A 14,406-nucleotide genomic window follows, 5' to 3' on the forward strand; every position below is an offset into this window, starting at 1 on the left:
CTCTCTTTCTCTTGAACGATTACAACGCCAATTAGTTCAAACGGACGTCGTTGTAACTATCGATTGTTCATTTCAAATATTTTACGAATATTTTTGCATTTTTAGCATTTTAGACATTATAAATATATTAATTGCTAATATTAATTGATTAATTTATAAAATTTATGTATAGAATATATAATTTTATGTATGCTTTGTGTTTTTTCATTTCACATTTTTTTTCATTCAAACTTTTAAATTTTATACGAATATATCCGCTTGAATTTAATTATTACAAATTTTTAATTTAAATTTAAAATTTCAAATATTATTTATTCAAATATTTTATTATAATATTCGAACAATTAAAAAATTAAGTTTTTTTTATTAATATTAGTTCAATTTAGTTTTATTGATAGAATTCAATTTATTAAAAAAAGAAAAATGTTAAAAATGAAATAGAAGATACGAAGAACATAAACATAGGTAATATATTTGTCATTAATTATGTATTTCTGCAACCGTATTTTAATGAAGATGATAATATATATACATAGTTACAATCACATATACAATGTTATATATTTACAATTACTATTAATAGTTACACGCTTGCATTATATGCAACATTATTATCGTTAAATTTTAGGCAAAAAAATATCTAATAAAATATTTAGGAGCATGATCATTTTTAACTTGCAAGATAACAATATAAGTTTCGACGGCAATTTGGTTTCAAATTTCAAATATATAATAGTTTATTTGTAACACATTTTATGTGCACGAGCGTATGAAAGAATTTTGCATAATTTAATAATTCAATTTATATAAAATTATATAATTATAACTATATTACAATAAAATAAATAAGAATTAATATATCTTTCAGTTTATTCTTTTGTAAAGAATTAAATGTTTTATTAAATTTTTCAAAAGAAATATTCAAAAATAATTATTTTCGAAAAATATTTGTCATTAAAAGGTATACATTTTTTTACAATCTATATATATATACACACAAATTATATAATGTCATGATACTAGTAGAATAGAAACTTTCAATTAATATGAATTTATCATATTCTTATTTTTAAATTTTGTAAGATTAAAAAAGAAATGATCCGATTAAATTACTATCAAAAATTTATATTGCACTTATTTGTTTATCTTAAATTGTATTTTATTTATCTTTGGTATTCTGCATGTAATAAGGTCATATATTTGACCTATTTTATTTGTTCATAGAAAAATCTGTTAATCTTATTTAATATAGTATTAACAAATACTGTTTACAGAAAATTATGCAATAAAAATAAATAATATCTGCATATATATATATATATATATATATATACATATACATATTTGTATATATTACTCTTTTTTAAATGGCATGCATTTTTTATAGACTACTTTTTAATGCAATTAAACAATCCAACTTTTCTAAATATTAAATTTCTAATTGCATATCTAATTGTATATATAATAGGAGAAATTTGGAATTAATCTTAATTTTTATAAAATAAATTTACAAATTATATTTAGATATTTACTAATTAATAATTAAATAATAGGTATTAAAACTGATTCATAGTTAGATTGTTTAAATGCATGATCCAATTATTCAAATATATTAATTATGATTTACATATTTTGTTAACTATAAGGTACATAGTAATAAATATTATATACTTCATTATCAGAATTAAAGAAAAATTCTTTAAAAATGTTCTGCTGAGCTTTGGTAGATGAACATTATTACAATTATATTAAAGCTTAGGTATCTGGAATATCATGCTTATCAAAGCTGTCAATTTTCTATTTAGAATCATATCCTCTTACCTAATAAATTCTACTTAGCACTTTGAAGGAGATTATAATTATTATATCTTAATTTTCAACTGACATTTGCTCTTGCATATTCAGCAATGTAAAAAATGAATTGCTTATACAGTTGTACTCTTAACGTAGAGAGACAAAAGATTTTCTAATCGATGGATCTTTGATCTAAAAACTTCATGAGAAATTTTACTTTCTTCATTTCTCTTTTTTTTCTCTTATTATTATTTTACAGGTACATCAACATATTTATATGAGCGAAATGAACAAAAAAATAATTTTTATGTATAATTATTAAAAATATATAATTATTAAAAATTCTCTAAATATCGTCTTTTTAGTGATTAAATTTTGATAAGACATATTAAATATTATTATATAAATAAATTCAATATAATAATCACATCAATAATAAAAATTAAATATTAATATATGCTTTAAAATCTTTATGAATGTTTATCATATTTACAAATTATGTATTATTCAAATGACATGCAATTGTTATATATAACAATTTAATGAAGCGATTCAAATTACGATGATTCTTTAAAATAGGAAAAAAAGATCCATGCTCGAAAATTAAATCTTCTGTTTCTATCATATACATATAATAAAAGTGCAGGAACTAATTGCACTAATTTTAATAATAAATAAAGCTATCCCTTAATTCGTCTTTTTAATTATAGTTTCTGAACATTTTCTATTATTTTTTTATTTCGACTCGATTAAATCAATAATGTCAAGAAAAGTAATGCTATTGTTGTTGTTGCAATTGTTGCAATAATGGACACACTTCAACTAAAGGTGTTCCTAAAATTTCTTGACATACTTGATTCATGTCAGGTTCCATCATAAGTGAAGAAATCTGATCCTCCGTTAACATTTCCACACTAATTATAAAATTTTTATATAATTGGATTAATGAAGAAGAGATAATGTAATTCATATAATAAGATATTTATAAAAAAATATATACCTTGCTAAACTTTCACTATCGGATGTTTCTTCATCAGCATTAAGATAAGTCATTGTTTTTTCCAATGGACTAGGAACTTTTTTTCCTTTTCCTTCTACTTTTTCGGATTTTTCACATTTTTCCTTATCCCTATCTACTATCTTTGGTTCATTAGAACGTCGATCTGTAAGGCTAGATATGTTCAATATCATCATTCCATGATTGAGAAATTCTTTTACTTTTTCTCCCGTGCCAGCGCTCCATAACATATCAAGAGATTGTCTTCTACTCGAATTAGCTACAACGATATGAAAAAAATGATATTTATATGCAATACATTATATTTTAAAAAATGTATAACTGAATATATTTACCTGAACTCCCTCCGCTAGCCTCACTACCAGCAGAACTTCTGGTTATCCAATTAGTTAAACTAGTATCAAGTTTACTTTTATTTTTTATTGATGGACTTCTTGTTACTTCTATTTTCTTTTCATTGCTTAAACTAATTTCATTTCCTTTTGGCATAGTAGGTAATGATTTTTGAGTTACTAATTTTTTTCGACTAGATAATTCATTGAATGATTCAATATTTGCACCATTAGGTGGATTATTACTTTCCGGACTTAAATCCATTGGTAATGGTTTGTAAGGAATTTGATCTTCATCGTCGGAATATACTTCATTATTGTAATATATCTCGTCTGGAGAATTATTTAAACTAATTTCTGTCCATTCCTCTCCATTTTGTACTGTAGTATTAGTATTTTTTGTATCTACTGGTGTTTGTATTTTTACTCGTTTTTCTATAGGAGAAAGAATATTTGATAAATCTGATAATCTTGAAGTTGAAGAACTTGTTTGATTTAGCGTTATGATATGTTTTGTATCAGTTGCTGCAATGCTTTTTGGACGGTCTCGCTTTATATATTTTCGAGGTTCTGTGGATGAAAGATTCAAATTGCTTAGGCCCAAATACTCAGAAGAAGGCTCTCTATCGATCTGAATATAAAAAATATATAAAATATATAAAAATTATTAATATATTTAAAAAAAATCATTTGATGTATTTTATTGATATCATAAAATATAATTACTCTTGTAGGCACAGGGCATTGCATATTAGGACTCATCTTATCAGGAAGGCGCAAGTATTCATCACTAGTATAATCTGTACTATCGGGTGATCCAGTAACACTAGAATCAGTTGAAGTTGTTGTATTGGGTTGTAAAGAAGATTGTTGGTCAATGTTATCTCTCGAGGATTTATCAAAATCATCCGCTCCATCATATTTTCTAGTCTGTAAGTAAGAAATAATATTTTATTTCAGTCTAAGAATATTCTGATTTTAAATAATAAAAAGCAATTATACCCTGTGGATTTCATCGCTGATTTTTTCTAAATTTCTGAGTGCTTCTGCATAAGTCATTTTAGCTTCACCAACTGATCTTTCTAATGCACTTACTCTTAATTTTTGTTCTTCCAACATTTGATTAAAATGTGCTTTCATTTCGTAATATGGCCTATATAATAAATTATTTAAAGATTAATAAAATTTACATTACATTTCAAAAAAACTTGCTATTTTTATTAAATTCATTTTTAATTAAATGCTGTAAAATAAATATCATACAAAGCTTTTATTAATAAAACAAAATTTTGTCTATGAAATATTTTTAAGAATATAATTCGTGCAAGAACGGGATAATAAATTAGAAAATAAATTGTCAAAAGGGGATTTATGAATAGCAGACACATAAAATAAATATTGTATAAAAAAATAAAAAAATAATTTCTATCCTACTTACAACATGAGCAAGTTGTGCCTGTAGGCGATACTGTTTATCAGAAGCAAGCTGCGACGTGCACCCATACTGCCAACATGAATATAAACCAAAAGACATAAATATTCTAATATCTATATAAAATTAACATAACATAGAATAAGAATAAAAACATAAATTATTAATATTGATATAGGAAGAAAATAAATAAAAATGTTAAAATCATGGAGCAAGAAAATTCTAAAATTAGATTCTAAAATTAAAGTATATATTATATCAAATAAATGCAATACATTCCATGCATTATTAAATAAACTAAAAAATCATTCAATATTACTAAGTTCTAATAAATACACATTAACTACACACCTAGATTTAGCAATTGCACGTTTTAATTCACGTTGTAATCTCTGAACTTCATGTTCTGCTTTATGATATAGTGCAGTAGTGTGTCTGTGTTCTGCTTCTGATAAAGCTCGCTCATGCTCAGATTCATTAACTCTGGCAGTTGCGTGATTTAACATTTCCTACAAAAAATTTCATCATTAATTTCCAATAAGAATTTTATATAATGTGAAAATTACCTGCCAAGCATGATCAAAACATCTTCCCTCTGTTCTTAATCCTTCTTCAGCTAAGTAAACCATTTCTTTTGCTGCTGCATGCTGACTATTTGCTCTTTCAAATCTAATTGCAGCCTTTTGTGTTTCATGTAAAGCCTTGAAATATATATGAATATATTAATTTAACAAATATAAGATGTATTATAAATACATTAATTGAAAATAATTCTTACTTCTTTTGCTTTAAATCTAGCATCATAATATGGCCTAGATTTATCAATACATGTACCAAGTTTCTTAGCTAAGTTATCAATTTTTAATGTAGATTCACAAAGTAATTCCCTAAAAGTTGCTCTTGCTTCCTGAAAATAAAAGTCTATTGAATAATCAATCACTGAAATATAGTTCATATTTTTAAACATTTTTATTCACTTTAACAAATTGGATAGACATAGAATTTCAAATCATAAAGTGTTTCTTTAGACCATGTTATAAATGACCATAAGATGATCTTTGAAGCCATTATCCATTTACTCGTACACTTTATAGCAATCACCTCAATGAAATGTAATCATACCCAGTTTCAAAACTTACTACTAATTTAATCCTCCAAAGAGAGAGATAGTTATTTTAATTCATTACAATGAAAAAAATTATTTATATAAAAAATATAAAATCTATAACAATATATAAACTTTGATAATTATACTTACATCCAAATCAACTTCAAGTTTGTTAATATCATCAGTAGCGGTATTTAATCTTTCAAGTTCAATCTAAAATAATATTTTTTTATGAAATTGTATTGTAAATATAATAAAATTTTTAATACAAATTAAAAAATATTGTATATAATAAAATATTAAAAATATATAATATTAATTTTTGAATTAATGAAAAGAATTGATTTAAAATCTTTTATAAAAAATGAATAATCAAAAATTAAACAAAAATATAACTATTTTACAATATAAAAAAAAAATGTATATATATAAAAAAATATCAAATTTTTAATAGTAAATGCAAATATCAAGCATCTGAATAAGTAAGATATAATTTTTATAAAAAATAAGATAATTTATTTAAGTGTTTTACTTTACTTACTTAAGACAACGTGGAAATGTCAATATCACAAGTAGCTAGGTTTAGAAGTCTATAAATTATTCTTACAAGAATATATTGGTTTACCTGCACTCTAGGATCCACTGCATCGTCAATACGATCAGACTCATCGCCACTTTCTTTCTGCACACGTCCACTCATAATTAAAAGTAAAACTGAATTTTATTTACAATTTTTCATACCACCTGTATCGTCTGCTACATATCAGGTGGCCATGTTGAATGTTAGAGCAACTAACAGTTCCGTCCACGTTAAAACGGTCAAGGGCATTTATAAACTATTTTTTTTTAATATGCAATAAAAATAATATAAAATTTTTTTAAAAATTATTAGTTTAATCACTTTATATTTTTATATAATAAATAATAGAAAAAGTATTTTTAAAATTTTATATAACGAGCAAATTATTTTGTTTAAGATTTTTCTTTGATACAGGCAAATATAATAAGAAGATACGAATAAATATAGCTATGAATTATATTTTAAGACAAAAAGTATATTTTATATATAATTTATTTTTAGATTGTTACAATAATTCACTTAAGCATGTTTGAAACATGCCGCCACGTAACAGTAAATATGGCTACTCAAGTGATTAGACATGGCGGCGAATGTCTGTTTTCTTCGTAGAGGGAGCTATCTACTCGGTAGGCCCGCCTGACTCTGAAACAGATTTTTTTCTATTCGCATTGGTGGGTTCTGTGTTGTCGGAACAGGTGGATTACATCCAGGGAAAGCTGACGACAGTGTAGAAACGTCAATTGCCGAGTTGTACAATAATTCATCGCTGTCGGTGAGTGAAAATATTCAATTATAGAATGATCTTATAGTCCAAAAAGAATGGAACTTTTTTTAATTTTTTCATTGTCTCACACCGGTATTTATGGAAAGAGAAAAAGAGAAAACAATAAAAGTGTTTTTAAATTAGACGCATGAAACTTTCTATTTTGGCATTTTTTACGCGGTACGAACAAATATGAAATAGCGAAAGGCAAGAGATAGAGTAGGGTAGATCAAGAACACAGACAAACATAAACTTCTACTCATGATCTAGACAACGCTAGTAAATGCAACGCTCTTTTAACAGAAAGGTGATCATAGATTATTTCATGACATATTTCATAGCATATTTCTGGTGAAAACATTTTTCCTCTTCGCGCTTTCTGTTTTTCACGTGACTTGCGGTGTTTAGGATTTCAAACACTATCGATTCGCGCTTCTTTGTCTTAAGTGCTACTGTTTTGCGCATCTTATTTGGTGAACTTTTAATTACTCATCCTGCATTGTTAGAAATGCACAAATAATAATTATTTAGGAAAATAAGTTTCATAGATATAATGTTGAAATTTTATTTTATTCGTCATATTATCGAATAATTTCACAAACTTTGAAATATTGATAATTTAAAAATGTAAACACCAGAAACGGCTCAACGAATAAATCAAATTTCTGATGTTATATAGTGAATTAATTCAAGGGCACACAGTGGGAATGGTGTCCTGTGGATACCACAAAACGTCATAAAAACCTTTTATAATACATTCACCGTAGCCATATCACAGTTAACTTATTTTGTATTCGTACGGCGAAAATGTATCTGATGTCACGACAAATGCACGGTACGTACGTGCAAGTTCCCTTTTCGTTGTAACTAATTCAATGAAATGCTTCCATTGCTTATAGCAAGAGAAACTGTTTACCGTACTTATCGTTTAATAAATTTACACACGTTGCCGAGTACAGATAATTTTTCATATCATACAAACGCCCACTTCTGACCCGTGCAAATCACTACGCTCTTAATATGATACAAGTTTCTTATGCTTTCAATTGATCTTATTACCAATTTTCATCTTTTATGTTTTTTTTATAATTTATTTGCAGTAAATTTAAATCTTTAATATAGAATTCGACGTAGAATTTACAAAAGAAGTTTGCAAGAAGTCAAAGTTTTTAAGAAGTCACCCAGTGCATAGTTGGAAAGATTCGAAGCACATCATTTCGAAGAATAATTCACTGAATGCCTGTCGTCCTCAGGAGAATATGTCATCTTCTCGGAATACTCCTTTTCATTCATTTTATCTCTGTTTCTATTATTTTTTTAATATTTTATTATTTATTCTATTCTATATTCCACTATATATTCTTTTTTTTCATTTATATATTAAAAAGTAAATATTTTGGTTTCAGGATACATTTATAAAGAGACAAGTTTCCTTTTTATTCAATAATCTTTGAATCGATTAAATTTGATATAAATATATATTTTTTCAAATATACATACATGTTTATGTATTTTGAAATTTATCACTATAAATAATAATCAACAATCAAAAACGACCAACAGCAATAATCTGAAAATATATAATTAATGTAGTTATACTTACATAAAAGAATTTATAAAATATATTATACTATATATTATATATATTATATATTATATATTATATATTATATATAATAATTTATAATATATATTAAATTATACATATTGATAACTTTCAGCTATATTATTATTATATTTTTCGTAATTCTATTACGAACTCTATTTTATAAAATCATATTTATTTTTTGATCAATTGAAAAAATTAAAACTTTTAATAAATTATGAAAAAATAAAAATTTAAAAAATAAAAAAAAAATAAATAAATGTAAAGTGAAACAAGTTGCAAATGATTGCAATTTTAGTAATTTATTATACAAAAGTTCAAAGTAGACGTATTTTATTTTAAATAAATAAGATTTTTTGAAATTTCTCTTTTTTTTTATAAATGAATTTTTTAGAAAGTTCTAAAAGAAAGTTTTATATCAGATTTATATTTTATTCTTAAGAAAGAACATAGTAAAAATCCTTCGAATTTTGCACTTGTAAAAGTGTAATTCTTTATTCTTTATATTTTAATTTATTTTCAATAAAATTGATAATTTCATTGTGAGAAGAATAAAAGATAAATCTTATAATAATTTTATAAAACAAATATTGGAAGAAAACAAAGACAAGATAATTATGTAGTTGAAAAATTTTAATAACCCTCGACAATATAAACTAGCTACGACACTGTGAGAAAGTCACAGAGAAAGAAAAGCATTGTCGTTTTCGTCTTGTCTCTCTTATAACCACGAGTCATGTTGACATGCATGCTTATGTACAAATAATTGCGCATTATTTCTATATAAAAGATGCTCCAATAATATTTCAATAATTTTTCAGCACATAGGCATATACTTGATATTTTTATCCAAAGGAAGATGATGCTACTTTTCAAAAAATTTTTTCATAAAATGTGAATAATGATTGATAAAAAATTCATTAATAATTATTCATTCAAAGATTCTTAAGTTTTATTTTAATATGCATAATTTTCTAATTACATCGCGTTTTATGAAACGCAACTTGTCGCTGAATAATTATGCACACTTGAATATTGCAACTTAAGATACGTGTCTTGTATAACGATACCACGGAAGTGATTCTGGATGCAATACGTGACTAATACTACATTATTAATTAGTATTATAAAAAATGTTTTGTGAAATTATTTTTTTTTAATATTTTATATATGAAGTTTTTTCCAAATTTTAAAGATGGTTATTGTTTATGAATTACGTTGTATAAATGTAAAAGTAATAAACAAAATGATTATTAGCAATCAAGAGCTTAGTCAAAGAAATTAATCGAATGTATATGGAAAGAATGTAATTTTTCATGATCACATTCTTGCGAAGATATTTGTAAGTGGAAACAAAATATACGTGAAAAAAGCTATCATTCGGAATAAAATGTGCTGGTATCTAGAATCAGAATGTCGTTCGTTACAAACACCGAAATCGCATTTACAATTTAACTACTGACATATCAATTACTCTCTCAACTTTTTTACAAATAGTATACATAGATTTATAATTGTATACAACTCTATTACAATTTTTAATTACAATCAACAACAGTTATTTGATTTTATCAAAATTAAAAATTTTTTAATTATATATAAAAATAAAAACAAAGTAATGCAGTTTTTAAGATTTAAATTTCTTTTTCCATATTTTATAATATTAAATAATAACATTAAATTTGAAATTTGTTTATATATATACATATAAAGAACTGTTTTTATAGAAATACATGTCTCTTTTCTAAATAACCTTCGAGTATATATCGTTGACGCAGAAATTATATGTCATGAATCTATCAATTTCATTCTTCTCTCTTCCGTGAAGGAAGAGAATTGCGGGTCTATAAAATAGCCATTTAAATTAAACGGATTGAATATTCAATAAATTTCAAATGATTTTTATTTTTTTAACAAATTTATAGATAATATTATAAGTAAAAAAGAAAACTAAGTATAGTATTTAAATATATTTTTAGCGTATAGATAATGATTATTATTATTAATTATTAATTATCATTTAGATTCGTGTTTCATACATATCAAAATATATTATGATATGTATAATAATTGTCTTCTATAATGTTTATCAAGTAGGCGTACATTATAGAAAGAATTTATTCAATATCGTAAAAAAATATTGTATTATTATTATTATTATTATTATTATTATATACAATTAGTGTATTTAAATTTAAATTATATTTAAATTTATTCTTTCAAAATTTCTTTCTATTTTTTAAGAATGAATTTTTTCTTTTACAGTTCTAGATGTTCTTTTCATCTAATTTGCAAACCTGTTTATTGTATCTCATTTTTGAGTTTCTCGAGCACGATATCAATGATATTTAAAGAATGCATCGTCATTAATATGTATGTCAAGCATAGTGAATTGAGATATACTTTCCCTGCTTTCGCGCGTATCCATCGTCCAAGACGAGTTCACTAGCAATCGTAGTATTGTCTGATGTGGCCAGTAGTGAAACCGGAACTCGAGAAAGTTCCAAAAAGATTATCAAAAATTGCTTTATCTATATTCACATGTACTTATATATATTGAATCGTAGATGCAATAGATTCATTATACGCATTGAAGAAAAGAATGCAACCTAAAAATAACATTCGAGGATGGCAGATGATCAAAACAAAAATTGTGCAATCATCTTTTTCCTATTTGATTGTATAATGAATGAACAGATATATGCGAAAAAAACCGGTTCTTTTACTGATGCTGAATCATAGCTAAAACCTGTTGACTTCTTTTGTGTCCACATTCACATCAGTTTCATGATGATATTCATCCAATTCCTATGCATGAGGAAAAACATTAACAATTCGCACAACAATAAGCGGATTTTTTCTTTTAACAATATTTTATCATGTTATTTTTTCCGTCAAAGTATGATACTACGTCTATTCTTTGGAAATTCCAAGAAATTAATTTAGTATTGAATCACTCAATTTAATTATCGATTTTAAAATGAAAAATCTTTATCTATCTTTTAATTTTTTACTTCTTAATTTTTATTTGTGTGATTCCAGAGATACTTTTAATTTTGACGATTAAAAGTGGAAATTCTAAGAAGGAAGTATGATCGGTATGATTATATGTAAGAATTTCGCAAAGGAAAATCGACTAAACATTCTTTATTGTGAGATCCATTTCTGGACTGTTCGCATGGAAAATATTTATTCCTGTTAAACTCTTCAAGCTATTTTCATTCGATGATTTTGTAATTTGGAATTATTTTCTCACGCACAAACAATTACGTCCGCAGTTTTTTTTTTTAGATACAAAGAAGGTAAGACGAGTCCATATATCGCAGTTTAACGTGATACGTGTTACATACGCACACATACATAGCATCCTGTTGTAAAGTCTCGTCCTAAATTTCTCTTAATTTCATAAAATCTCGGAAATGAACAATCTTCGTGTCTATTCACCGAATAAAAACTCTCTAATGGAATATAAGAATGCATCGATGTCCTTCGATTTGTGATATTGTATTACGTTCGATCTTGTGAAAATTAAATTAATTGCGGTTACAGGATTGATTACAGAAAAATTACGTAGGCTAGAGGGATATAAATGGATCTCGTCACAAGAATACATCTTTCGCCCTCAATGTTCCACAGTAAAAGAGGATAGACGGCTTTGGTCTCGAGTCTCGATCGTGGCTGGTACCGCCATCCTCTTATCCCTTCTCATTCTATTGAAACGTCTGCAATCGCTGATCTCGCTTCTGTTTTTATTCCGTTTTTATTTAAAATTTTTTTGTTATTTCTTTTTATCTTCTTAACAAATGTTTAACAAATTTTTATAATTTCATTCTCTAAAGAAGATGAAATTCTTTATCAACTCTAACGATTAACATCAATATTTCAGCAGCAGTAACAATAGCTTTTACGATTATGAAGAATGAATAGATAAAACTGTAAACGATAGAAGATAAACGTTATCATAGAATCTTTAATGGCAATCAGTCGGAAACTCGAACGAAAGTAGATGAGGATAGAGGACCATGGTCTCGACCGTGGCTGGTACCACCACCTATCAAGCCTTCTCATTCTACCGAATAATCTACCAACACCGATTCGACTCCCACGACTGGTTCCGCCAGTCGAGTCGGTTGAGATCGTTTGCACTCGGTCCCCTCCAATAGCATTCGCTGCTTCCAAGCTTGCTGCTCGACTTCATTCGGTTTCATTCGGTTAATCAACGTGCGCGCCGAGCAGTCCACCATGAGCCGTTGAGCGGTTCGCGTTTTTTCAGTGTTTTTATTTCTTCCTTTTCTCTTTAATATCTCCCTTTTGCTCGTGGACTCATCGCTGTTCCCTGTTACTCATTTGCGAATCGATCTCAATCGTGGGCATGTGTTGCGTGCAATCCGTCTAATTTTTCTGGATATACGTGATAAACAGAACGTTAGGGTAAGTTTTAAAATTCCATCGTAATTGCATTTTTTTTTTTTTTTTGTTATATCCCATAAATGGAATTTCATAAATCGTTTGCTATCCCTATTTGTTTAGCTGCAACTAGTTCAAACAAATTGAATGCGCAAATTTGCTCGTGCAGATTCTTGATTCGAAAGTCGTCGTTTGTGCGTGATCCGTTTCTAATCGTTGAGATCGCAGTTGTCCTTGCAACTTAATGCATCTGAATCGAAACGGATCGGATCATTGGAAGCAATGCTTCTCATACAGAGAAAGAAGAAAAAAAAACGAGGCACGTTTACAGTTTCACTTTTCATTGACCAACATTATGATTATTCGAAAGGTATACAGAGCAAGATTACGTTATGTTCTTTGTAAGTGAAATCCTCGGTTCTTTTACACGTTCTACTTTCTATTAGCGTTGTGCTATTTATTTTTTTGCATGAAAATAGTTCGTCATGATTTTGCGTTTTTTTAGGAATTTATCAGATTTTGTCATTTTTGGTACAGTTTTAAGTATAAACATCATCACATATTTAAATAATTCTAAAAATAAAATGCGTCGTATATTTCATGTCTTTGTGTAGTTGTATAAATATTCAGAATTTTTAAATTATGATTTTAAATTAAAATATTGGAAAATATAAAAACTATTGATAGCTTTAATTGATAATAAATAGATCTAAAAATCATAGAGATTATTCTTGCATATGTAGATTAGACTCATATCGGTGCCAAGAGGTTTCGATGTGAAAAAATAATGTCAGAGGTCGACGCTTAAAAGAGCACATTGCGTCTTATAGAATTGAATCGAATGATAATAAGTTGATCGGCGCTTTTATTTAATTTTTTATCAATGCAATTAAATAACTATTAAATGACGCAATATTTCGTCATAAAGAATTTCTGTGACATCGTTTAGAAACATGCTCATATGATGAACTAGATTTTTTTCATGCTTAGAAATATAATAATAATGATCATTATGCAATGATTTGCAGTTATTGAAAGAACATTAAATTTCTATCTTCGCTTTTTTAAACGTCCTACATGACTAGGAAGTCGTAATACAATACTCGCATGGTGACCACAGTAATGATAACTGAGAAGAATATGACTAATGTTTAAATAGCCATATAGAGCAAGGAAAAGAAAAGGGCTATAATTGAAACATTTTTAATTATTAAAGAATCATCGACTTGTTGTAATAATTATGTTACTTAACAATTGCTGTTCATGAGAACAGACATATCTTTTCAATCAAAATGTGAGAAACGGATTTAATTGGGACAATGAATTTCCACGTTGCTATTAGAAAGCAAAAAAAAAAAAAAAAAAA

At 26.3% G+C, this 14,406-nt stretch overlaps 2 protein-coding genes across 4 annotated transcripts in view; one reads left to right on the forward strand and one right to left on the reverse strand.

Moving 5' to 3' along the window:
• Window positions 1–2,515: 2,515 nt before the first annotated feature.
• Window positions 2,516–6,521, reverse strand: LOC102678043. Of its 2 annotated transcripts, XM_006621724.2 has the most exons (11): window positions 6,310–6,520; window positions 5,835–5,897; window positions 5,355–5,483; window positions 5,143–5,277; window positions 4,928–5,085; window positions 4,583–4,648; window positions 4,147–4,297; window positions 3,871–4,074; window positions 3,148–3,775; window positions 2,795–3,071; window positions 2,516–2,708 (listed from the first exon to the last, which is right to left on the reverse strand). In XM_006621724.2, exons 1-11 carry the CDS (start codon window positions 6,382–6,384, stop codon window positions 2,573–2,575), a joined length of 2,022 nt encoding a protein of 673 aa, XP_006621787.1. In that variant the 5' UTR covers window positions 6,385–6,520; the 3' UTR covers window positions 2,516–2,572. The 2 variants fall into 2 exon arrangements, with proteins under 2 accessions (XP_006621787.1, XP_006621788.1); XM_006621725.2 differs by lacking the exon at window positions 4,583–4,648 and having other exon boundaries at window positions 6,310–6,521.
• A 378-nt stretch (window positions 6,522–6,899) lies between these two features.
• LOC102677720 (PTB domain-containing engulfment adapter protein 1-like) overlaps window positions 6,900–14,406 on the forward strand; it is a 15,472-nt gene continuing 7,965 nt past the window's right edge. Inside the window, exon 1 of one of the 2 annotated variants that reach the window (XM_006621722.2) lies at window positions 6,900–7,036. The gene's annotated coding sequence lies outside the window, so the exon portion shown is untranslated. Of the gene's footprint in view, window positions 7,037–12,824; window positions 13,065–14,406 lie in introns of those variants that run through there. The other variant, XM_006621721.2, reaches the window with a different exon arrangement.

The sequence above is a fragment of the Apis dorsata genome, unplaced genomic scaffold (genome assembly GCF_000469605.1).
Source record: "Apis dorsata unplaced genomic scaffold, Apis dorsata 1.3 scaffold_634, whole genome shotgun sequence".
NCBI lineage: Eukaryota > Metazoa > Arthropoda > Insecta > Hymenoptera > Apidae > Apis > Apis dorsata.